We start from the raw sequence: 25,453 nt of genomic DNA, 5'->3' as shown, positions 1-25,453 counted from the left end.
AAATCTGGAGAGCACTGGAGATATATATATTTTTAATCGGTACGGACCAATACAGTCCATTAGTACGATGTTTAATCTTAAGTTTCCTTGCATCAAGAAGCGTCACCGTTTGGCCGACAGAGCATTTCTTTCCACAGTACAAAGTCCATTTCACTAAAATTGCAAGTGACTACAGTTTCCAATCACGTCTGAAATATACAACTGAGTGCAAAAATTTACATCCTCCATCATTTCGGTGCTTCCGTTTTGGAATTTAAAAAATTTAATTCCAAAAAAATGAAATGTGGGCATATCCTGCAACAAGAAAAGACCAATCCAGTACATAAGCAACATAGTTTGAAAATAGTAATCAAAAGTAATAAGTAGGGGGAAAAAATCAAAAGAAAACATGAAGGTGGTTAAGAAGGTATTTATATTACAATCAGAAAAGAAAATGGAAACTTACTGGAAATGTACTCTTTAATTTTTTTTTTACACTATTTGGCAATTATTCTTACTTGTGATAATCTGTGAAACCAAACACTAGCATAAATTTAATGTGTCTTTCATTGGTCTTAAGAGTGTGCAAACTTTTACACTTAAGAAAGTATGATAAATACGAAAGTAAATACAATCTGAATACTTAAAATGTATGACCTAAACAAGATGTGTATACAAACTGACAACCACCTTGTTAAACTTTTTGAAGTCCACAAATGGCAGCAGATTTACACAAAATTCAATGTAATGCGCAGGCAGGATGTTCAAAACGATGGTGAACTAATAGAAAAGTTTGGAATTGGGATAATTTAATTCAAGATAATCACCTAATCAATCCCTCACCACCAAGGTTTAAACCCAAATCCACATCAGATTGAGGAACCTGGACAAATTTCTGCTTTCAGAAAGATTCAAATTTACTGGCTGATTTTAGCCCAAAAACAAAAAGGTACACATTAAGCAGAGAGAAAATGTAGCTAAGGGAAAAAAGTACAGTAAAATCCACTGCATATCTGATATCTGCAGCAAGTGGTGATCGCAATTGGATTAGTAACTTTATTGTATCAAAGCTCGTTTTTCCTCCCCATCTTTGGAACATACAGAAGTGTATGAATCCATAATAGTGCACACCAAATTGAATAATAATATTAATTAATTAATTAAAAAAAAAAAAAAAAAAAGAAATGTGTGTTTGAAACTTTGAAACTGAAGATGAATAAAAACTTAACTGCTTGGATATTATTTACACCCCACACTCAGGCTAAAGCAATAAACGTTAAAATAAATTATAACTTCAAACAGCACAATTTTTTTTTAAAAACGGCAGTTCATTACTCCTTCAACTGTCAGTAAAAACATCGATATCATCAGAGCGTAAAAACGTTAAAAAGGTAGCCGCTTCAATCTGTGTCCAGAGATTCAGCACAGGAAGCCAGATGCAAAGTTCTTTTTCCCGATCGGATGAAACATTCACATTATATAACTGCTAACCATTTGACGATGGTGTTCAAACAAGTTCCTATCTGTTCTTATGAAAGGAAAAAAAAAAGTGTACTTGGTCGTACTATTCCTCCAAGCAGTCGTTTTGCTGTTTTTAAAAAGTGCTTCATGATCTCTCTGATTGTCGCTACTAGCCTCCCGGCCACTAGGGGGCATCACACTGCTAAACAGGGGGCTGGCCGTTGTGCCGGAGCCCTGTGTAGGGCCACAGAATCTGCTGGATGGCCATCCAGGAGTCACCGGTGCCCACAGGCGCTGCGTCCGCAGCCGGTTGTATCAGCATCTTGCCCAACACCGCTACGAAGGCGGCCAGCACCACCATCAAAGCCGCCCAGGTGCAGACACCCTTAGGAGCTTCAGATAGCTCAGGAGGATGCGCTTTCACCCCAAAAGGCGACGCCAGTTCAGTCGTAGGACTCGGATTGTTGCTCGGTGTGGGACTTGGATTGCTGTTTTAGAAATAAAAGAGAATGAGTACAATGTCATGCGCACCACAATTTATTATAAAGGAATATCTGAGGTGATTGAGTTTTTGTGCTGTTATAGGTACACAGCAGAAGCCCAGAGCGCACAAACAGCATGATGTTCACAATTTACATCACAACGATGTCTCACATGCAACTGCTCCATTCAGTCTTCACTATATTGTGAGAGAGTGCTCCAAGAGTGTGTCTTCTCCCCTGATAAATCGACATAACCTACTGTTATGGAACATCATTTAGCCAATAACTCATGACTGACGACTTGTCTAAATCTATAAAAGATGGAATATTTTTGGGAAAACTAAAGATTTGTCAATTACTAAGCATTTACCAGTGGTAGATTCAAGAAAAGTACAGTATATCTCCAACTACAACTTAATTCTAGCTACTAAAAGTCCTATATTGTGTGTGTGTGTGTGTGTGTGTGTGTGTGTGTGTGTGTGTGTGTGTGTGTGTGTGTGTGAGAGAGAGAGAGAGAGAGAGAGAGAGAGAGAGAGAGTGTGTGTGTGTGTGTGTGTGTGTGTGAGAGAGAGAGAGAGAGAGTGAGTGCGTGAGTGAGTGAGTGTGTGTGTGCGTGGGAGTGAGAGAGAGATCAGGGAGTAATTGACAGCTGTGTTTCTCCAGCAACAAACAGCACATGAAGTGCTAGAAAAGCACATAGCAATGACAGCACAAAGCTGTCACATAAAGTATATAGCAACACACACACACACACACACACACACAAAAAAAAAAAAAAAAAAAAAAAAAAAAAAAACACATATATTGTAACTTCTCCCAAGCTAGCTCACGTGAGTTAACCTGAAATGATTCCTGAGAGGATTTTTAAGCCGTATTTTTTAAATGTTCATAATCCTCACTGCTAATGCCGGCTAGTTAACAAACTTTAAAACCCTGTTGGCAATTATGTGATTTATCTGACTTATAAAAATCCTTTCAGCACATTTTAGCTAGTTGACTAGCTTTAGCACTGATGAGACACCAAACTGACAAAATTTCAGGGAGGACTTTTAAGTTTATTATCGCTGCTAAAGCTAGTCAACTAGCTGTTAGATTTCTGAGAGGATTTTAGGTCACATACATAAAAAGTACACAATCCTGACTGCTAATGCTAGCCAGCTTTTCTCAACTGAGCGAAAGTGACAGGAATTCTGAGAGGCTATTTTTGTAAAGCCTATTCCCCTTGGTAAGTAGCATGCTAATTTTCACTGTGCTTTTGGCTAGCTGGCTAACTGAAATAAGCTAACCTGTCAACTAATACACGCTTACTAATCTCCATGGCTAATATTAGCTAGCTTTCTCAATTACACTAACTAAACAGGATTTCTGAGAGTTGTTACAGTCTTCACTGTACTAATACTAGCCAGTTAGCTAAGTAATGCTAAACTGACAGGAATTCTACAAGGATTTTTAATCTTCTTCTAAAAGGGTTTTTATAAATCATCATCTTCATTGCTAAGACTATCCAGCTAGCTAAATTAAGCTTACCTGATGGGAATTTTCATGTTTTCTGACAGCATAAAATTTCTGACAGCATAAAGTTTGAGAGTGTTTGCTTATAAATTATAATTTGTAAAATAAAATGTTCATCTTCACTGCTAAAGCTAGCCAGTTAACTAACAGAAGCTAATTACAGAATTTGTCAGAAGTGGACAGAATTTGAGAAAGGATTTTTAGGTCATATTCATAATCTTCATTGCTAATGCTAACTAGCTATCTTAATTAAGCTAACTGGACTGGATTTCTGAGAGACATCTTAAAGCCTATTCATAATCTTCACTGTGCTAATACTAGCCAGCTAGCTAAATTAAGCTAACCTGACAGAATTTCTCAGAGGATTTTTAAAGCTAAGACATAATTTTCAACGTTAATACTAGCCAGCAAGCTAAGTTATGCTAACCTGACAGGATCCAAGAGGATTTTTAGGACATTTTCTTTCATCTGTGATTTCTGAGAGTATTTTGAGTAACATTTAAATAATATTTAAAACTACCTGGACAGAATTTCTGAGAGGATTATTAAAATCAATCAGAAGTTAATTTTTACACCTCGCTTAGATGACTAAACTAAACTGACAGGATCTGCAATCTGCAGAAAATTCTGGAAAGAAATTTCTGGAAATAGGATATTCAACATATTAACACCATTACACTTCACATTTTGTGGGGGGAAAGAAAAAAAAGACCAAAACTTCAGTGTGTAGTGCACACAGTATAGAGATGGTGCATTACAAAGCAGCTAAAAATGCAAGAAAAGCAAGAAAGTGTTCAAAATATAAAAGTAGACTGGCTGCAAAAAGCAATATTTCATGAAGTTTTCAGGCAAAAGCTCATAAAGAACTGAGTGTAAGGCCACTGATTAGGCTGGAGAATCATTATGAAAGGAAAAGTCCACCCTGCAACACTTTAAATATGTTTAGGTTGAAATATTTGTGATCTGTTAATTGCTTTGTTAGTGCTGTATTTGCATTATTCTCAAACAAAGGTGATAAAGTTCAGCCTTCATCATATTAATGAAAAACTCAGCATAGAAGCAGTGGAGACGGTGATGCAAATGCTCGACTCAAAGGTCCTCGAATGCAACGTAGATATATGACGCAGTTTTGCCGAGTTACTTCAGGTACTCGATGCGGTTATATATACACATACACGAGATGAAGAGCGCGATGGCGATGATGGTGGTGTTAGCGTGAAAGGTGAAGCTTTGGAAGCTGATTTGTTTGAGCAGAGGGTACAGATGAGGAAGTGAGAGAGCTAGAAAGACTAAAGCACCGCTGCATCACTCTGTTTAGGTAGAGCTGAACCGAGGGCTAAAATCCCACTGCACCACAGCAGGTACTCGAATGGCACTGTGGGTAATGTAGGAAAATTTAGAATAAAATGAATCTCTGACGCCATTGGATATCACATTTTAGTTATAAATATAAATATGTACATTGTTCAGGGTGAATTTTTCCTTTAACACAATTTCTGAGATTCCAAATCAGGGCTGTCGAGGGTTACTGTGGCCTTCAAGTGTTTTTGCATGTAACTACCTGCAGAGGGTGCTAATACATTAAACATAAACATACTGTACATTATGATTTATTATACCACTGTACTGGTGAATTCTCAAATCTGATTTTAGCCAAAATTGGGTTTTTTTCAGCACACTTCATGGCAATGGTTTTATTTTGCGTTTAATCTTGCCTATGCTGTCTTCCTGTAAAGATCATGTTGTGTAGGGAGCCAGTTTAACAAACACAGGGGTCAGTCTGCCTAAAGATGTCTCTCTAAAACCTGGCTAGCTAAGAGTGATTTCCTCACACAATGAATGTCATGCTTTGATCATGTTGTTGGTTCGCTAGGAATGCAATTTTTAAGCTATTATGAAACAAAAAAATAAGTGACCCATATTCAGATTAGAGAATAGATGCACATATAATAATAGGTTAAAATATAGAATCAGTTTTGGTTCTTCAAGGGCTCACAGAAATACCGAAAAATTCATAAAGAATCAACTCCTCTGTCCTGAAGACTTTCCTGTGATGGAAAATTTACTGACTGTTACAAAGCACTGACACTGGAGACTCCTTCCATAAATGTTACATAAACATGTCCTAACAAAAGATCATCTCCGTAATCAATGGTTAGACGTTTTTCTTGTGAATGAGCTGTTACTATAGAAACAATAACGTATTCGAACAAGTTTATTAAGATAAAGCTATTGTTAGCTATATGTTACAGCCGGAACTACTGTGGGAGCTGCTGTTATGGAAAATTAATCCACACCTTCTGATTTGAGAATTCAACAGCACTGTGGTATAAAGTATTATTAAACTCTGAAGTGGTGTGATGTGTCTTTACCATGTATTGAAGTATTGTATTTCTTACTAACAAGCCAAAAACTTATTATATTATAGTTAGTAACACTTGAAAATCAGAGCTGCACCCCTGAAGTGAAGCGAAACACAGAACAATGTGTCAGTTGTTCATTTTAAAAAGACAGGCACAACTCTTTGCTTTTAAATATAATGATTTTGATTGGTTTTCCCTCGATGTTGGTTGCTTCCTGAATCAAAAGCAAGCGAGCTACAGAGAAGATCTGCACCACACTCGTACCTGCACTGTTAGTTGATGATGATGCTGCAAAACATACTTTCAAGAAAGACTTCATCTCAAAAAACCAACATAAGTGTGGCAATTTTCAGATGATGTTTTTCTCGTAATGTCATTTGACGGACGTCAAAAGCAGGCGGCGGAGACGGTCGGCGTGCTGAAACCTTTCTTACCTATTCCTAAGAGCGGGACCTTCTGTCTCAGCGCAACTAATAAAACGCTTTAGAGGCGCCCGCTGTGTGCTCTTTCCAAGCATGTTCCTGTGAAGCGTCACACACATACATACACACACAATGTCTCAAAATGCTAAGATGAAACATGCTGCACAACGTACGTCATGTCATATCTGACCTAAGATCAGGCTTTCCACGGTGTATGAAAGGCAAAACTTGATCTTAGACTAGTGCCAGACGTTCCTCTGGTCACACAGGATCTGAGATGATGTTCTTAAAAATAACCATGAACTGAAGGGCAAATTTTTCACTTCCTGAAATTCAAAGCATTATAACCCTAGAGAATAAACTTATTCCAGGTGCCACATTAACGCCTCTCCTCCTGCTACATACCTGGGTGACCTACGTCCCAGCTTCTCCATCTCCGCCTCCGTGACATCTTTAGCCTGTGGATTTAAAATACACCTGGTCACTTTCTCTCTCCTTTCAGACAATCTCCGTCTAAAAGTGTTTAAGTCTGTACAATTGCTTTCTCACCATGTCACTGGGTGCCAGCGTTCCGGTGCTGCGTGGGATGGCAGCTATGCTGACACGACGGGCCGCTACCTATATATACACACACACACAACATGCAGAACATGGCTAAAGACATCTTTATTAAAATACCATGAAAGTTTAACTACAGCCGCGTTGCACAATATATCATATCTTACTTATTATACCACTATAACAAGGCTCTGTTGAATTCTGGATACTGATTGGTCAGGAGGTGTTGATTATACTTCTATAAGAGCAGCTTCTATATTCGTTTCTATAGTAACAGCTCATTCACAGAGACATGTATTGCGTACAGATTTTCCTTTGACAAAGGAGACTCCTTCCTTAAATGTTAAATCAATGTCTACTCCTTCACCAGATCAATGAGTATATGTATTATAATCAGGTTTTTAAACTTGTTTATTTTTCATGGAGCATCTGCCATACGAGTCCCTGTGAATGAGCTGTTTCTATAGAAACGATAACATAGTACAATGAGCACATTAATATAAACTGGAGATTTCTAGTTACACTACCGTCAGCTGCTATTATTAAAATTAAATCAACACCTTCTGACCAATCAGAATCGAGAATTCAATAGCATCATGTTATATAAGTTAATTTAACCTATCAGTCCATTGTAATATTAGATTTTTCAGTACAGTTTGTTTCGTTGAATTTTTTGTCTATGGTAATGACACATATGCTAAAGTACACTTGTGTATTCCTTTAATGTGCTGTGGCATTCATCTTTCTTGCACGCACCTTGTAGAATTCGGGGCTGGCCTTTTTCTTCCTGAAATCATCTACAGGGAAAATCATGAAGATTATTTATATTCAGAAGCAAGGAAGCAAACACAACGGCTGTTCATTTGGAGCAAAAAGCATCTTGGTGTAAATGTAGAAGTTCATTAATATCTAAGGCTTCATTAATCCACCATGCTTTTCTTTCCCATAGAGGGCTCTTGCAAAAACAGGTTTCTCTGAAAGTCATTGTGTTTAGCCATTGAGGCGAAGGGTTCGTGAGAAAGAAAGGAACGGCTTTTAATTCGGCAAAAGCAAATCTACAGCTTCAATCTGGTAAAAACGATGGAGGAAGAAAGTGACGGAAGAAAGGCTGTGTGGCCGACATGAGGCCATAAAACTTGCAAGTAAACACATAAGCATGCACACTAGTGTGTGTTTGTGTGTGTGTGTGTTACCCCGGTCCGCGTGGGAGCTGAAGGACCTGTCTTTCTGCAAGTGGTTCTCTCGGAGCTCCAGCAGCTCGGCATGTTCTTTAGTGTACGTCCTCCTCAAGTTCTCCACGTGTTGAATCATCACCTCCACCGCTTTCCCCATGCGAGACTCCTACACACACACACACACACAAGTGGCATGAGTAATCCACAAGTTACCAACATAGCGCTTTAATAACATCATTTAGCATTAAATAATATAACACTGAGGATTTATGAAAGGCTAATAAAGGTTTATACGTTCGTTTAAATCCTGTCGTACAGGCACATTCATGCTTTAAGTATTATCTATGAAGTCTGTAATCCATTTCTATTCATTTAGCTGTCATATAGTCTTCATAACCCTTTGACTGTCTGGGAAAAATAATGAAAAATCTGGTTTTGAACAAAACTGGGCTTTTTTCTTCTACGAATACGAACACATTTCTCTAGAAGGTTGTGGAAATGTTTTTATTTAGGTTATTTTCTAACCACACCTTGTGTAAGGAGTCAGTTTAAATACAGCAGCAAATACAGTCAGCTAGCAAGCGTTTTGACGCGCTTGGATAAATCCGATCAAGTTTTCAGATAATTACGTGTAGAATCTAAACGGCCGGAAGCCTAATCAGTTCAGTTTGTAAATCAGACAGCGGTTGTAGAAACGTCTGCGATGCTTCTGTGCCGTCACGTCATCATCAAAACAGAGAAGAGCGCTTACACTCTGTACAAATGACAGCAGAAAAAGTTTTAAAAAGACCTTAATGACAAGAAATAGATCTAGCAGAAGTGAAGGAATGAATCAGTGATTATTTTCCACACTGACGTTAGCGTGAACAAAGACGAAAGCGGGGGTTGCATTTAAACGTCGCGAGAGACTTTTACACCAGGTGATGAGGTGGTGACACTGATGTGGATGATGCTGATAATCAAAGTGAGAATTTATTTCACTTTGTAAACATATATTTTGTTATAATTTGGCAGTAATGCCGTTTTCAATGAGGTTATGAATGTAACGGTAGGCGTGGCATCTTTCGGTGAAATCGGAATGAAAGCTTTAAATGCAATTTTCTGCCTTTTAATTGATATCATGCTAGAACGTTACTTCTGGTTGAGAAACCTGTAAATGAGAAACATGTTTCAGTACAGGAAAAGCCTGTTGTGTTCACAGCTGTGTAGCACCATGTGTAGGGTTTTCCCCAAATCGCCACACAAATAATCACAGCTGTAAAATGTCTACATGAATGCTTTAGAACAGCGTTATAAATGTTAAAACATGATTACTATTGTACTGACATATGACTTGTTTGTGTACAGGAAATGCATCTGTAGTGGAACATATTGCAAACACAATAGCGCCTCATTGCTTTGTTTGCTCGTTGGTTTGTATTTATGAAAGTATTATGAAGTAAATAAAACGATCTGGAAAGACCCGAGATGATTGGACGGTATTTATCAGGACATGCTCAAGAGCACGGACCTGGTGAATGGAGCCCAGCATTTCAGAGCGACTGGCCACTCGAGTCACAGACTGGAGCAGGATCTCCAGGTTCTTCTGCAGCCGCTGGATGATCTCCAGTGACGGGTTATCATCACCACACAGAGGGATCAGAGCCTGAGGGAAGAACACAGCCACCCAAAACCTTCAGCTCTCATGACACAAGACACACTTTTTAATTAAACAATGCACATTAGTGTGCGTCGGTTCTATTTCTGTCGTTACTTCTTTCTTTCTTCATCACCTGTTTCTCAAAAGTAATTTACCTTGGATAAAAGCATCAGCCAAATTCTTTTTCTTTACTTTTTTTTACCTTTCTTTTTCTTTATCACTAATTCCCTTCCATCTCGCTTTCATTCTTTCTTACTGCTTTCCTTTCTCTCTCACTTCTGTCCTTTTCTTTCTCTTTCCTTCCATTTAACCTCTTTTCTTCTTTCTCAAGTCTCGTTCCTTTGCTTCTTTCTTTCACGATTTCTCAATTTTATTCCTTTGCTTTTTCCTTCTCTCTCACCTCTTTCTTTTCTGCTCTCTCACTTTCCTTCCTTACTTCTTTCTCTCCTCTCTCCCTTCTTTCCTTCCTCCACACGTCTTTTTCTTTCTTTCCTACTCCTTTCTCAAAGGTAATTTGGATGTTGGATAAAAACACAAGCCAAATGAATAAATAAATGTAAAAAAATCCCACAAATCTGAGAAACCTGAGGAAATCCTGTTTCCTTGAAAACCCCTCAGTGGCTGTATGTAACGTCAGTGAAGTCTGTAATCACACCAGGGAAAGATTTAGAAACATGAACAGTGTGAATAAAGTGAAAGTCAGTTGAGTCGTGTCACATCATGCACATGCAAAGCGTTCATGTAAATGAGCAGAGAGAAAATCCCAGACCCTCTGTCCTCTCACTGTGCACCAAAGTTAACCCTTTACACTCGCATCGTTTCTCACGCCGTTACACACGTCGTTACTGACATTACTCACGCCGTTACATCCTTACACACGTCGTTACTGACATCATTACTCACGCCGTTACACATCCTTACACACGTCATTACTGACATCATTACTCACGCCGTTACACATCCTTACACACGTCGTTACTGACATCATTACTCACGCCGTTACATCCTTACACACGTCGTTACTGACATCATTACTCACGCTGTTACACATCCTTACACACGTCGTTACTGACACTCACGCCGTTACACATCACTGACATCATTACTTACACCATTACACATCCTTACACACATCGTCACTGACATCACTCAGGCCGTTACACATCCTTACACACGTCGTTACTGACATCATTACTCACGCTGTTACATCCTTACACACGTCGTTACTGACACTCACGCCGTTACACATCACTGACATCATTACTTACACCATTACACATCCTTACACACATCGTCACTGACATCACTCAGGCCGTTACACATCCTTACACACGTCGTTACTGACATCATTACTCACGCTGTTACATCCTTACACACGTCGTTACTGACATCATTACTCACGCCGTTACATCCTTACACACGTCGTTACTGACATCATTACTCACGCCGTTACATCCTTACACACGTCGTTACTGACATCATTACTCACGCCGTTACACATCCTTACACACGTCGTTACTGACATCATTACTCACGCCATTACACATCCTTACACACGTCGTCACTGACACTCACGCCGTTACACATCCTTACACACGTCGTTACTGACATCATTACTCACGCCGTTACACATCCTTACACACATTGCTACTCAGTCCATTACACATCCTTACACACATCATTACTCATGCCGTTGCACATCGTTACTCACATTTTTACACATCATTACTCATGCCATTTCAATGCCTTACACACATCCTTACTCACATTGTTACACATTATTACACACATCCTTACACATTGTTACTCACCTTATTACTCATATTATTACTCATACTGTTACACACATCGTTAAACATCCTGACGCAGTCTGACCGTCCGATCAGATTTCATCATTTTCTGCATTAGATAATTCTTTCTTTCTTACTACTTTCTTTCCTTTCTTTCTCAGTTGTCTCATTGATTTCCTTCCTTTTTTCATTGATTCTTTCCTACTTTTTCATGTTTACTTTTTCACTTCTTTCTTCCCCATTTTTTACCTCTTTCCTTCTCTCACTTCATTCTGCATCACTGACCTTCTTTGTCAATTCTTTCCTCATTTTTTGTTCTTCCTTTCTTTCTCACTTCTCTCCTTCTTTCTTTATTTCTCTCATTTATTTCCTTTTTGCTTCTTTCCTTCTTCCTTTCTTTTTTCTTCCTCATTTATTTTCTTCCTTGTTCACTTTTCCTTCTTTCTCTCTTCCTTCCTTTATGTCTTTCTGACATCTTTATTCTTTCCTTCTGTTTATTTTTTTATTTGATTTTTTCTTTCTTCTGCATTTTATTCACTTCTTCCTTCATCATTCTTTGTCTCTCTTACTTCTTTCTTTGTCTGACTGCTTTCTTTCTTCGCCATTATTTCCTTCTTCCTTTCTTTTTCACTTCTCTCCTTACAAATATATTATACGCACACACACAAGGGCGCACACACACCTGGAGCAGACCCTGACAGCTGGACACTTCTCGGCGTACGTTCTCCTCAGCCAGGTTCCGTGATCGCTCCTCCAGATGAAGTCTCTTCTCCAGAGTGAACATGTCACAGCGGTGACTCAGAGACAGACGGAGGAACTCGGCCTGGTACCAAACACACACACCCCATTACAACACACAGCCACACACACCCACACTCCCCATTACGACACACACACACACACACCCCCGCATCACTAACCACTCACACATGCCCCCGCATCACTAACCACACACACACACCCCCGCATCACTAACCACACACACACGCCCCCGCATCACTAACCACACACACACGCCCCCCCATCACTAACCACACACACACGCCCCCCCATCACTAACCACACACACACGCCCCCCATCACTAACCACACATACCCCCACACGCCCCCCATCACTACAACCCCCCCCATCACTACAGACACACACACCATCACTACAAACACCACTCTGCAGCAGTGAGATGAGCAGTTGTACTGCAATAATGAATTAAATGAAACTCACCTCGATGTCTTTTTCACTCTGAGTCAGTCTGAATGGAGAAGAGAACACACACTATTTATTTACCAACATTATACACGAGTGCAAAAGTTTATACATCCTGAGAACAAAATTCCTACTTTTCTTCATTTTGTGCTTTCATTTTTTTGTCATTTCCCTCCTGTCTTTTTTCTTTCTTCCTGCATTTCTCACTATCTTTCTCATTCTTTTTTTTTCTCTCTTATGTTGTTTCTCACATTCCATCATTCTTACTTTGTCTCCAGGTTACCTTTTTCTCATCCCTCTTACTTCCTCCCTTTCCCACTTTCCCTCCCCTTTACACTTCCTGTTTTAGTTCTCCGTCCCATTCCCACTTCCCCCTTTTCATACTCTCTCCCTTCCTCCCTTTTGAACTTCCTCCTTCCCCCCCCCCCCCCCTTTCCGCTTTCACACTTGTCCCCTTTTACACTTCCTTCCTCCTTGCACTCACTCTCTTTCACACTTCCCTGCTTTCACACATCCTCCCTTTCACACTCAATCCATTTTGCACTCCCACCATTTCCCACTTTTCCTCCCTCTCACACTTCTTTTTCACACTTCCTGTTTTACACTTCCTCCCTTTTTTCTTTTAGGTTTTAGCCAGCACTGTTTATTCCTTCAGGAAATATGGATCTAGTTGAAATCATTTGCTCAATTGTGAACAAAAAAACTCATCAACATTCACATGAAGCTCACCCGTCTTCCCTCACTGATTCACCATCTTCAGAAACGCCACCTGAGAGAGAGAGAGAGATAGCAAGAAAGAAAGATAGAGCGTGATATTTAAAATATTGACCCTCCGTCTGAGTACACTGCATAGTCTTTGGGTCATGATTATTAACACAGTGCTAAATTCCCCACACAGACATTCTCTGTACTTCTGTATAAAACTGATTCAGGAAGCTTGACTTGTGAACTCAAGTTTGTGATGACACTAAATCATCTCTAATGCCTTGGACCAATCACGTTTAATATGCAAATTACGAGACGATGGCGACATGCTAGCCCCAGATCCTGTGTGCTAGCTAACTTTTAAGCAAATGTTGGTGAAGAATGAAATAGCTTTGTTATTGTAATGTTATTTTTTGACAGGTATGTCTCCTGTTAATAAATAATTAATCGCTGATGCACACCGAGAGTCAGACACTGAAAATCCCTGCACCTTATAAGAGCTAGCTTACATGAAACAGTTAGCTAGCCGGCTAGTTACCTTAGCTAATTTTAGTGATATTTGGCGATTAGTGATGACTGGGGGATATGGTTATTTTTAATAGTTTCTCGCGTTAAAGAAAATCATAAGCAAATTATTTCTCAGTTAAAATGACATGCTTAAGGGTCCTTTTGATAGCACAAATGTTAGCATAGCTACGAATGAACAAATCTTTTTAGCATGCTTATTATTAGTGATGCTAGAATTCAATGGATTAAGTATAAGTTTATTTAGCAGCTGGCTTACCATTTTTATCTGTAGTTACTAAAGTTCCACTGTCTTCTTGGGATCTCTGCTCTCCGATGGCCTCCATACTGCTGCTGGGTATCTCCTGAGGGAAACACAGGGTTTGGATTCTGATCAGATGCAAATCAGACTGTGCATGTCTTTTTTTAAACACACACACTCACACACACACACACACACACACACACACACACACACACACTAAACCAGGAGCCAGTGACACCACTTGAACGCAGTGAGGGTGTAAAGTTGGTCCTAACTCATACATTGAGTTTTTCTCCAGAGTGACATTTCACCATCAGCAGCCAATCAGAAACACAATGCATTTTAAACAGGAAATACTACGTCCATGATTGAGACACAGCGAGACAGTTAGTACCGCACTTGATCACATGTTCATACGTGAATGAACCGAATCCTACAGAGAGAGACAGCCAGCTATAGAGAGAGACTGCTACGAAGACACAGTAATGAAGAAAGATGGTGACCAAGAGAGACTGCAATGGAGAGAGACAGCAACAGAGAGAGAGATGGCGACAGAGATATAGGAAGAGAGACAGAGAGAGAGACTGCTACAGTGAGAGACCAAAACAAAGAGAGATAGCTACAGACAGAGTCTGCTATGGAGAGAGAGAGAGACAGCTACAAAGTGAGACAACTAGCAAGAGAGATGGCTACTGAAAGAGACAGATATTTAGATAGACAGCTAGGGAGAGAGTGAGCTATGAAGGAAGACTGCTATGAAGAGAGATAGCACTTCAAAGAGAGAGAGAGAGAGAGCCAGCGCTAGAAATATATACAGCTTGGGAGAGAACAGGTAAAGAGAAACATGGCTACAGAAAGAAAGACCACTACAGAAGGAGACAGCTACAAAGAGAGATATCTACAGAGAGACAGGTAAGGAGAGAGATAGTGAGGGAGAAAGACAGCCATTGAGAAAGACAGCTATCAAGAGAGACAGTTAAAGAGTCAGTCACTGCTACAGAGAGACCACTATTGACAGAGGCCGCCATGACTGTAGACAGCTAGGGAGACAAACAGCTACGAAGAGAGAGAGAGACCACTATGAAGAAAGACAGCTATAAAGTGAGATAGCTAGCAAGAGACACTGCTAGAAAGTAGTCAATTGAGATAGACATCTACGTATAAAGTGGGGCAGGTATAGAGAGAGACAGCTACAAAGAACAGCAGCTATCGAGCGAGACAGACAAAGAGAGAGAGAGAGACAGCCACAGAGAGAGAGAAAGAGAAAGAGAGAGACAGCCAGGCATATGTAGAGACATATAAACTAGGCTATAATAGAGAACTAAGGCTGTTACAATTTTTTTCCCCACACATTAGTCAAATAGACAGCTACAGGGAGAGCGACAGCCAGCTACAGAGAGAGAGCGACAGCCAGCTACAGAGAGAGAGAGAGACAGCCAGCTACAGGGAGAGAGAGAGACAGCCAGCTACAGGGAGAGAGAGAGACAGCCAGCTACAGGGAGAGAGAGAGACAGCCAGCTACAGGGAGAGAGAGAGACAGCCAGCTACAGAGGGAGAGCGACAGCCAGCTACAGAGGGAGAGCGACAGCCAGCTACAGGGAGAGAGCGACAGCCAGCTACAGGGAGAGAGCGACAGCCAGCTACAGAGGGAGAGCGACAGCCAGCTACAGAGGGAGAGCGACAGCCAGCTACAGGGAGAGTGAGACAGCCAGCTACAGGGAGAGCGACAGCCAGCTACAGAGGGAGAGCGACAGCCAGCTACAGAGAGAGAGCGACAGCCAGCTACAGAGGGAGAGCGACAGCCAGCTACAGGGAGAGCGACAGCCACAAAGTGAGACAGCAAGCAAGAGAGATGGCTACTGAAAGAGACAGATATTTAGATAGACACAGCTACAGGGAGAGTGAGACAGCCAGCTACAGGGAGAGTGAGACAGCCAGCTACAGGGAGAGTGAGACAGCCAGCTACAGGGAGAGTGAGACAGCCAGCTACAGGGAGAACGACAGCCAGCTACAGAGAGAGAGAGACAGCCAGCTACAGAGAGAGAGAGACAGCCAGCTACAGGGAGAGCGAGACAGCCAGCTACAGGGAGAGAGAGACAGCCAGCTACAGAGAGAGAGAGACAGCCAGCTACAGGGAGAGCGAGACAGCCAGCTACAGGGAGAGAGAGACAGCTACACCAACATTATACTAAACAATTCTACATTTCCACTTATCAGAAACCTGCATTACTGATGCTCACCAGGTCTTTTCTAATTCTGCTCCTAATGGTCAGAGGGGGGACAGACGCCCCGTTATCCTTCGTTGTGATCGGCCCTGTTGCGCCGCTCCCCGTCTTAGAATTAACTACAGAAAAAAGGAATGAAACAAAAAGAAAGACACAAATAGAGTAAGAAGAAAGTTTTAAAATTTTGTCAAGAAACCATTAAGTGTGTAATTTCCTCATACCTGCCGTGGCCCCCTGCTGACTCGTCTCAGACATCGGTTCCTCTTCCTCGGCTACGGGCAACAGACCACTCCTGAGTTTGTGCACAAAAAAAAAACTTATCAGATCAGGGAACGATGTGAATGTCTGGAATGCAAACCGGCACTCACTGAGTACTGAACAGATTTTATTAGAACACCAGAGAAAACGGAGATAATATCAGAGAAGCGTCTTACCTCTCCAGTACAGTGGGCACGTCAGACGTCTGCTCGTGTGTCAGTTTCTGTAAGAGGGAAGTAACACAGCATGAATGGCCTGCTGACACAGCCGGCCACACACACACTTCTCACGTCTGGCACATGGCTTCGTTTGCGTCCTGTTGCATGAGAGCTGGTAATGTGCGGATACACTACAATCCTCTGCCTCACAGAGATGGAGAGAAGTCTCAAAGCAAACATTTCTTACATAATGTTAATAAGACCTACCGCTGCTGAGAAAGAGAGGGAGAGAAAGAGAGCGAGAGAGGGACAGAGAGAGAAAGGTGGGAGGGAGGCAGCAGCAGAATGAGTCAGAGAATTTAGATAGATAGATAGATAGATAGACAGACAGATAGATAAGGAAAGAACAGACAGATAAAAGGAGAAAGTGCTAGGGAAAGGAAGAGACAGATAAGGAAAAGAAACAGAGCTAAGAAAACAAGAGATACAGTTTACAAAAGGAAACAGACAGCTAAGGAAAGGAGAGACAGCTAAGGAATGAAGAGAGTTAAGAGAGAGAGACAGCTAAGCTCAGAAGACGCAGCTAAGAAAAGGAGAGAGACGGATAGCTAGACATAGACAGAAATGTACGGATAGCTGTGCTTGTAATGTAAGAAAAAAACATTTAAACAGAAAAAAAGGTTATAAGTACAGACATTTTCTCGCATTCCAGAAAACTGTCTTGCAGGGGAAATACAACCCGCATCCACAATGATGCATAAACAATTAGCTTTTCTATCAGCGCCCACTCTCTTTTTTTATTCTGCAAGAACATCACATTGAAACAAAGACAAAAAAAAAAAAACGCCAGGCTCCTGACTCAGTGGAAAAACTCACTCCAGGAAGATCACAGTGGAGATTTCTTCAGTTTACCCTTTACACATTAAAGGTCTCAAGAAAGCCATGAATCAGAACATTACCATACAGAGGAAAGCACGTCCAGCTCCATGTTGCCATTCAAGAGCATAAAGTGCAGTGTACAGTGCAGGAGAACCAAACCTACTGAACACAGACCAAGAAACATCTTATTTCTGCTGCCAGGATAAACTACAGCATCTTCATGCCATTGACCTGTTGCTCAAAACCTGTCTCAATGTGTCACAATTTCCCCAGACCATGACATTAAGGCAAGCCCTGACTGCAACACCAACACTAAACCTGAGGTAAAATACATCACAAGTGTCCGATTGGGATCCTGGAGAATCAGGAACAGTAGAGATTGGTGATTTTCCTGCTTGGAGGTAAACCTGAAGGGTTCAGAAGTTTATTTCCAGTTTCATTAAGCATGTTAAAGCGAGAAAATCACCAACGTGTGCTGGAGTCTGGCCCTCACTCAGGAAAAAAACACTAATGCTAACACAAAGGGAGGAGAAGTCAAAGCCAACACTAGCATACGCTAAAAACAGACACAGACAAGCAGATGACAAGACGGACAACCAGATGGACAGAAAACAGATGGACACATGGACAACCAGACAGAAAAGCAGATGGAGGCACAAGCAGATGGACAGAGAAACTGATGGACAACCAGACAGCCTGGCCAAAAAGCAGGCAGACAAGCTGATGGACAGACAGACACAACAGACAAGATAGACACAACCAGAGAGACCACTATATAGAGACCATGAGACAGAAACAGACAGACAGACGGCTATACAGACAGCCAGTTAGACATACACAGACAGTGACCTAAAGCCAGACAGACAGCTAGCTGAGGACAGAAATGGTTAGACGTACTAACAAACGCATAGTTGACTTGACAGACAACCAGACAGGTCAACTGACAGCCAACAGACCGATATGTAAACAAATAGCTAACAAATAGCTAATAGTAAACAGACAGACAGACAACACACAGCCAGCTAGACAGACAGAGTCAGCACTCTTATTTAGACAAAAAAAAAAAATAGACACTGGCAGCTAGAGAGTCAGACAGTCAAATAGACAGACAGTCAGATAAACAGACAGACAGAGATAGAGGTCAAATGCATAAGATGTGTTCATGACCCCAGAGGTTCAATTAAGTGTAAGTAATTAATTTAAGCATTTATAAAACATGTTACAGCAAAAAAAAAAAAAAAAAAAAAACCAAACTAGCTGAACGAACATGTACCCCTGTGATGGAGTAATGCTAGCAAAGGGAAAATTCAACAGCATCGCTAATTCATATAGAGATAGAGTGTAAGCTAAAAAAAAAAAATCTCAAACACACCACTACTGAAAAGCAGAAATATGTGCATCCTTCATTTACGCATTTATATAATATTATACAGACCGAGAGAAGTGAGCTTACCCAACCTGAAAAAGATCAGCTAGGCTAAAATCTGTAGAACTGTAAGATACCGGGACTCTCTTAGAACCATTGAAGTGAATCACTTAGTTAATGACAGGAAGTTTTAAGAAAGAAAGATGGGAGAAAAAGGGGAAGTAGAGAGCATGGGTTAAAAAAAAAAAAAGAAAGAAAAAAAAAAAGAAAGTCCCCTGCGAGTTACGAGACTTCCTCCATCTGACCTGCGAACTGCTCATGCTGTCCGAGACGTCCTGTTCTCCTTCAGGTCCTGGTTCTTCCTCAGGAGATCTGAACCAGGACAAAAAGAATGAAATGAAGAAATTAGAAGAGAAGAAAATTAATTTGTAATGAATGAAGTATTCCTGTCTGAGTTCTTAGAATCAGCCAGGATGCAGCTGGGCTTTACAGACTATGGTGTGTTAGTGTGTGTGTGTGTGTGTGTGTGAGTGTGTATTTTAACCGCCTGACACACAGGTGCGTGGTGGCCATGCAAAGCGAGGCTTCAGCCACCAGTGACTAACCACTTAACAAGGCCGAGTGAAGATAGCAAACGCAGGCAGGAAAGGGGAAAAAAAATTATTTTGACTAGCAAATGAGTGCTCAGGGTGTGGAACGAGCCACTCTACAGGCATCCAAACTGAAACCCAGGCTTAATGCAGGAGTTTAGTGTGTTTTAATGAGGCTCGTGTCCCATGCACGATGAATAAAAATAGTGCAAATGTAAACTGAACTGTGAAATAAAAAGAAAGGTCTCACCTTTCGGTTAAAGAGAATGGTTCCCCCGCTGCAGGCCCGTCAGCCAGGGGGGATACCATGTCAGAGGTGTGGGGGGCAGAGAGCTCAGCTAGGCTCAGAGTCACTTCATCTGGAGGTTGAAATGTTTGTATTCATGTTATTTTAACATGTGAGCATTAAAGTAGCTCCATGACACTGCACACCACACAACCATACACAAGCTTTTCTACACTTATTTATAACCAGAGTATGACCAGACCAAAGCCCCTGACCAAGAACACCACCAGAGAGAGAGAGAGAGAGAGAGAGAGAGAGAGAGAGAGATGCATACAGACAGAGATAGACAGGTAGATAGATAGATAGATGTGTGTATACTGCCCACTTTATAAGGAACACCTGTACATTCATGTAGTTATCTAATCAGCATACACACACTATAATTATACATACATTATATATATATATATATAGCTAGATATAGATATATAAAGAGATGGGGGAAGGGCACTTACAGTAAGAGAGACAGATGGATAGATAGAAAATAGCGAGAAGAGATAGAATGATACAGAAAGATACAGAGAAATGTGGAGATGGACAGATAGAGATGGACATAGATAAAGAGATGTAGAGATAATTAGGAACCAAGAACTGTCTTGTAAACTCCAGTGTGATTTTGTGGCACATTTATAAATAATTTCTGTAAAACTGAATTTGAGATCGTGCCACTTGCTGAACCTCGTTTTGCACTGATTAAACACTGAAATCCCCAAATCTAATCATTACATAATTTAAATATTGATCTTAAACTGGATTGCCTACAACCAAATCCATTATAAGCAATAAAAATTACGCATCCATAACATTTGCATATATATTAAAACACAAGATGCAAGATAAAGGAATCATGAGCTGCAATAAAAATTTAGTGCATGTTTTTTTTTTTTTTTCTTCATTTTCAATCATCTCACAAAATAATACACATGCACTGCTGAATGCTTTCTCTTAAATGCCACTGCAGTGACTAACTGATATTAATGAATTCTGGAGAGAGATCTCACCAGCACACTGAGGGTGGGAGTGTGAAAGAGAAGCACTGCAGCACACAGCCTGCTCGTGGGTGTCATCAGGCCCGGTGCATGCTGGGACTCTGGCTTCCTCCTGCAGGGGTCAGAGAAAGACAAAGTGAGACATGGTTTATTTTTTGACGATGTGCTTTGGCTAGTCAATAGTTTATGCTCACAGTCATGCCTGTGAATACAGTTTCTAAAGTCATTTTTCCTGCTTTTAATACACCAGATTCAACAAAACAGAGACTTCCTGGGTTAGGAATTATTTAAGGAACACACTTTACAGTGGGTTCTTCTCTAAGAAGGTCGATGCTACAGTTGGTGTCCCACAAGGTGAAATTTTAGGCCCACAGTTATTTACTCGATACTAGGAATGCATCAATATCAATACTAGTATCAGGTATTGGCCTGATACAGTGCTCATTTACTCATAAAAAAAAAAATACCATGCGACACTAATCCTAGCATCTCGCTTATAAACAGACGACACGATTTGGATGCGTTTCACGACAAGCAGACTGCAAATTGTGCTCAGTGAAAATATCTAGAGGAGGAACTACAGCATCCATGTGCAATACAAGTAACCTGTACAAGTAATCTTACACAATTTCTGTAATAGAGAGTGTGACCTGAGCGTGCAGAGCAGTATCAGAGAGCGCAAACTGTTGTGAATTGTGTGCACGCAAAGGCATTCACGAGCATGGGCAGCTGAAGTGAGCGTGAGAACTGTCACATGTGAGAGAGAGCACTTCTCATCTGCGAGTACTGAGCACTGAGAGAGATGATGATACAGGAGTCTAGTACTGTCACGCAATTGTGGTGTATATACACTATATGGCTAAAAGTATGTGGACCCATGACCATCACACCCATTTGTGCTTGCTGAACATCTCATTCCAGATTTAATCCCTCTTTGTTGTTATAATAAGCTCCACTCTTCTGCGAAGTCTTTCCACTAGATTTTGGAGCGTGGCTGTGGGGATTTGTGTTCATTAGTGAGATCAGGCGCTGATGTTGGTGAGGAGGTCTGGGGTGTATTCAGTGTTTCAGTTCATCCCAAAGGTGTTCAGTGGGGTTGAGGTCAGGGCTCTGTGCAGGACACTCGAGTTCTTCCACTCCAACCTTCACACACCATGTCTTCATGGAGCTCGCTTTGTGCACAGGGGCATTGTCATGCTGGAACAGGTTTCAGCCTCTTAGTTCCAGTGAAGGGAAACTGTAATGCTACAGCATACAAAGACTTTCTATACAATTGTGTGCTTCCAACTTTGTTCCAACAGCTTGGGGAAGAACCACATTTAGGTGTGATGATCAGGTGTCCACATATTTTTGGCCATGTATTACAGCTCCTGTATTTCACAGCAGTTTTTGCAAACTCTGTAAAACTTTTTATACAAAATTTTACAAAATAGAGTACCTGTTCAGGTTCACCATGATCCTTGAGTTGATTCTCATCAAGTAGAGTTTCTGAAATTTAAAAATAATCAAAAACATTGAAGTTAAATAATGGTTTATGCACACCTCACAACCAACTCCAGATATTATAACTCGTTAGGACTGCAGAATGCATGTCTGAAAGCCATTTTGTACTAAACCTAAATGTAGCCCAGTTTGGTTGAGGCAGAAGCACCATAGAAGGATAAAATCTGGAGCCGAAAAGCTTCCCAGACTCTTCAGGTTAAGCAGTCTGCCCTGTGACTCCTGGGATATAAAAGGATTAGGGAGTGTAGAGACTAAGCAGAGCTTCATTAATAAAGTGCTTGACTACTGAACAGCACAGTAGAGTATAGTTATTAATCCAAATTCAGAACTATCTGCACACAGCGTCCCATTCTCCATCAGTACCCTGGAGTTGTGTGGAGTGTGAGAGGTGATTACTGACGAACACGAAATCTGCCAAATGAATTTCAACAAGAAATATAAATAAACATCTGATTTACGTTAAATTGTGCATGGCACTTCTTGTCATGTCTCATTCAGAGAGTAGAGTATCTTTATCTTCATACAAGTACAATGAAATTTGCTTTGCAACTCCTACTGGTATAAAAAAAGCAATAAAACTAGCAATAAACGCAAAAAGGTTTGTACATATGGTACAAAGCTGCAATGGTACAGCAGCTTAAGTATATACATATATATTAGTAAGTATAAAGTAATAATAATTAATTAAAAAAAATGAGCAAAAGCCATAACAGTAATGGCAGTGTGAGGCACAAATTAAGCCAACGGTGCCAATACTTTAATCTTGGTGAAAAAACAAAATGGCAAATGACACAATAAAATACACCTAGCCGCTCCTTTCTTGACATTACTTTACTGATAGCACTCTGAAGCTGATTATTTTCCTATAACAGCATGTTGCGAACTGTTTCATTCCTCTTATTCCACGGCAATTTGCTTTTTATTTCTTTTATGTAGTATTTATCCATTTATAGTTACATTTAACGTCTGAGAAACAAGTTCCTGTTCTCACTTTATAGCAGCTATAAACAGTCATTCCCTCCGTAGTCACACAAAAAATAAAAAGTTACAGAGAAACCAGGATGCGTAAACACTTCTGTCTAAAAATGTCAAACTGTTGCCAACAGAGACTCCTTCCAAAAACGTTAAACAAACATCTCCATATGGAAAACTTCACCATATCAATGTTTACACAGTCAAGCGCCCGCTGTACAAGTCCATGCGTCAGCTGTTACTATAGAAACCATAACGTATTAGAGTAAGCGCATTAATATGTAGAAACCTGTGATTTGCAGCAGTACTACTGTTAGAGAAAATTAATCAACACCTTCTGACCCAGGATTCAGCAGATAGATCTGAGATGCAGTTCTCACCGCATGTTCCAGTGTCCGTGATGCTCTCTGGCTGATTCTCCTGGGACACGGTGGAACCTCTGAGCTCCTCGGCCTCAACTCCAGAATCATGCGCTGTCTCTCTCGGTGTATTCGATTCCTGTTCTCCATCTTCTCTACAACGTGTCTCCTGTAAGCTCTCGAGCTTCCTGAGGTCTTCCTGTAACTCCTCATCATCAGCAAGAGGAGCAGGAGGAGGTTGCTTCTGATCATCTTCCTGTGTCTGCGTCTCGAACCCGGCCGTTTCCTCTTCAGAAGGAGAGTCGAGTAGTGGATACACCCTGTCCCACTCCGGGGATGAGTTCTCCTCATCATCCACAACCTGAACACACACACAAACACACAAAAATGATACTATCTAGATTGAGTTTGTTGCAGTAAGACCAAGAAAGACAGAAAAAACATGCTGCTTATACTACGTGTCGAATTCCTGTTGATTAATTTTCTATAAGAACAGCTCTGACAACAATGTTCTAATGTAACCATGCTATCGTCTCTATGGTAACAGCTCATTCATAGGCACTAGTTCGACACATTCTCTACATAAACTGATTTTAAAAGGCATGTAACCGTTGATTTATTTAACATTTAAGGATGGAGTCTCCAGCGTCAGAGGTAAAGCTGTTACTAAGTTTCGTGCCATCTTCAGGACAGAGTTTACGCATTGCGGTTTCTCCGCAACATGACAAGCTGCTTTTTTTCCCCCTTACTGACTACAAAAGAGAAAAAAAAAAAGCTGTTGACAGGAGGACTGTTTACAGCTGCTATAGCATAAGTGAGAACTTGTTTCAAGGATGTTCCACAATGTCACTATAAACTGTTAAAAAGTCATTCTTTAATAAATAAAAAAAGTGTAATTGTCAGCAAATTGCTGTGGTAGAAGAGGAATAAAACTTCAGGACGTGCTGTTATGGAAAATAGTTAACTTCGGGCTGGTAAGAGTAACTGCGCTTCATCACACCTGCCTGTCGTTGATTATTTTCCTGTAACAGCACAACAATCAGAAGGTTATGGTAGTTCAGGTTGAGCAGCGTACCTGTGGCAAGTCTGTCTGACTGCTGGCGTCTCTGCGGTCCTGCCGAGTCTTCAGCTGATCCAGCTCCTCACGTAACAGCAGTTTGTGATTTTCTTGTTCCTGCAGCCTACACACACACACACACACACACACACACACACACACACACACAGGGTAGAAATGTCTTCTCTTAGTGTTGAATTCACACTCAAACATCTACTTTGTCTAATAAGCTAGTACTGTACGTTTTTATCAGCTCTCCTCTGAAATACACGGCTCATGACAATGTAATGCTTGGTGACTGCTTCCTATATTACCCACAATGCCATGCACCTACCTGCTGATATTTAGTAGAGATTTAGCCCTCGCTTCATCTCTAATTACACACAGTGATGGAGCAGCGCTTTAGTCTGCACAGCTCTCTCACCTCCTCGTCAAACAGATCAGCTTCCAAAGATTTAACTTTCACGCCATCGCGCCCGTCATCTCATCGATCACTAACTAGCCGAGTCGAGTCTCTGCCATAACTCAGCATTGTATAGCTGCATTGCATTCTGGGACTTTGAGTTGGAAAGGCTTGCTCTTTTGCTGTTAGGAGCTAAAAGTAAAACCTAAGCCTTATCAGTTATGTTTGAGATTACTGTACCGCTCCACACTACAGACTAGCACCAGAACCACTAAACACATCACAAATATTTCAGTATAAACATATTTAATGTGTTTCAGGGTGGAGTTGAACTTTAAGTGGTCACAGT

At 40.8% G+C, this 25,453-nt stretch overlaps 1 protein-coding gene across 2 annotated transcripts in view; it reads right to left on the bottom strand.

The window, feature by feature from the left end:
• Positions 1–439: 439 nt before the first annotated feature.
• lrmp (lymphoid-restricted membrane protein) overlaps positions 440–25,453 on the bottom strand; it is a 40,746-nt gene continuing 15,732 nt past the window's right edge. The window contains exons 18-37 of one of the 2 annotated variants that reach the window (XM_034313253.2): positions 24,720–24,825; positions 23,666–24,005; positions 22,249–22,298; positions 20,823–20,922; positions 19,786–19,894; positions 19,251–19,317; positions 16,719–16,765; positions 16,506–16,576; positions 16,300–16,403; positions 14,075–14,159; positions 13,315–13,354; positions 12,604–12,631; positions 12,064–12,204; positions 9,463–9,597; positions 7,971–8,118; positions 7,534–7,574; positions 6,769–6,837; positions 6,625–6,677; positions 6,232–6,318; positions 440–1,928 (exon numbers count right to left, since the gene is read on the bottom strand). In XM_034313253.2, the coding sequence (XP_034169144.2) occupies positions 1,643–1,928; positions 6,232–6,318; positions 6,625–6,677; positions 6,769–6,837; positions 7,534–7,574; positions 7,971–8,118; positions 9,463–9,597; positions 12,064–12,204; positions 12,604–12,631; positions 13,315–13,354; positions 14,075–14,159; positions 16,300–16,403; positions 16,506–16,576; positions 16,719–16,765; positions 19,251–19,317; positions 19,786–19,894; positions 20,823–20,922; positions 22,249–22,298; positions 23,666–24,005; positions 24,720–24,825 (2,107 nt within the window). In that variant the 3' untranslated portion in view covers positions 440–1,642. The remainder of the gene's footprint in view (positions 1,929–6,231; positions 6,319–6,624; positions 6,678–6,768; positions 6,838–7,533; positions 7,575–7,970; positions 8,119–9,462; positions 9,598–12,063; positions 12,205–12,603; positions 12,632–13,314; positions 13,355–14,074; positions 14,160–16,299; positions 16,404–16,505; positions 16,577–16,718; positions 16,766–19,250; positions 19,318–19,785; positions 19,895–20,822; positions 20,923–22,248; positions 22,299–23,665; positions 24,006–24,719; positions 24,826–25,453) is intronic. The other variant, XM_034313252.2, reaches the window with a different exon arrangement.

The sequence above is a fragment of the Pangasianodon hypophthalmus genome, chromosome 18 (assembly GCF_027358585.1).
Source record: "Pangasianodon hypophthalmus isolate fPanHyp1 chromosome 18, fPanHyp1.pri, whole genome shotgun sequence".
Taxonomy (NCBI): Eukaryota; Metazoa; Chordata; class Actinopteri; order Siluriformes; family Pangasiidae; genus Pangasianodon; species Pangasianodon hypophthalmus.
Note: the sequence above shows the minus strand (reverse complement) of the source record. Positions and strands in the feature narration are given on the sequence as shown.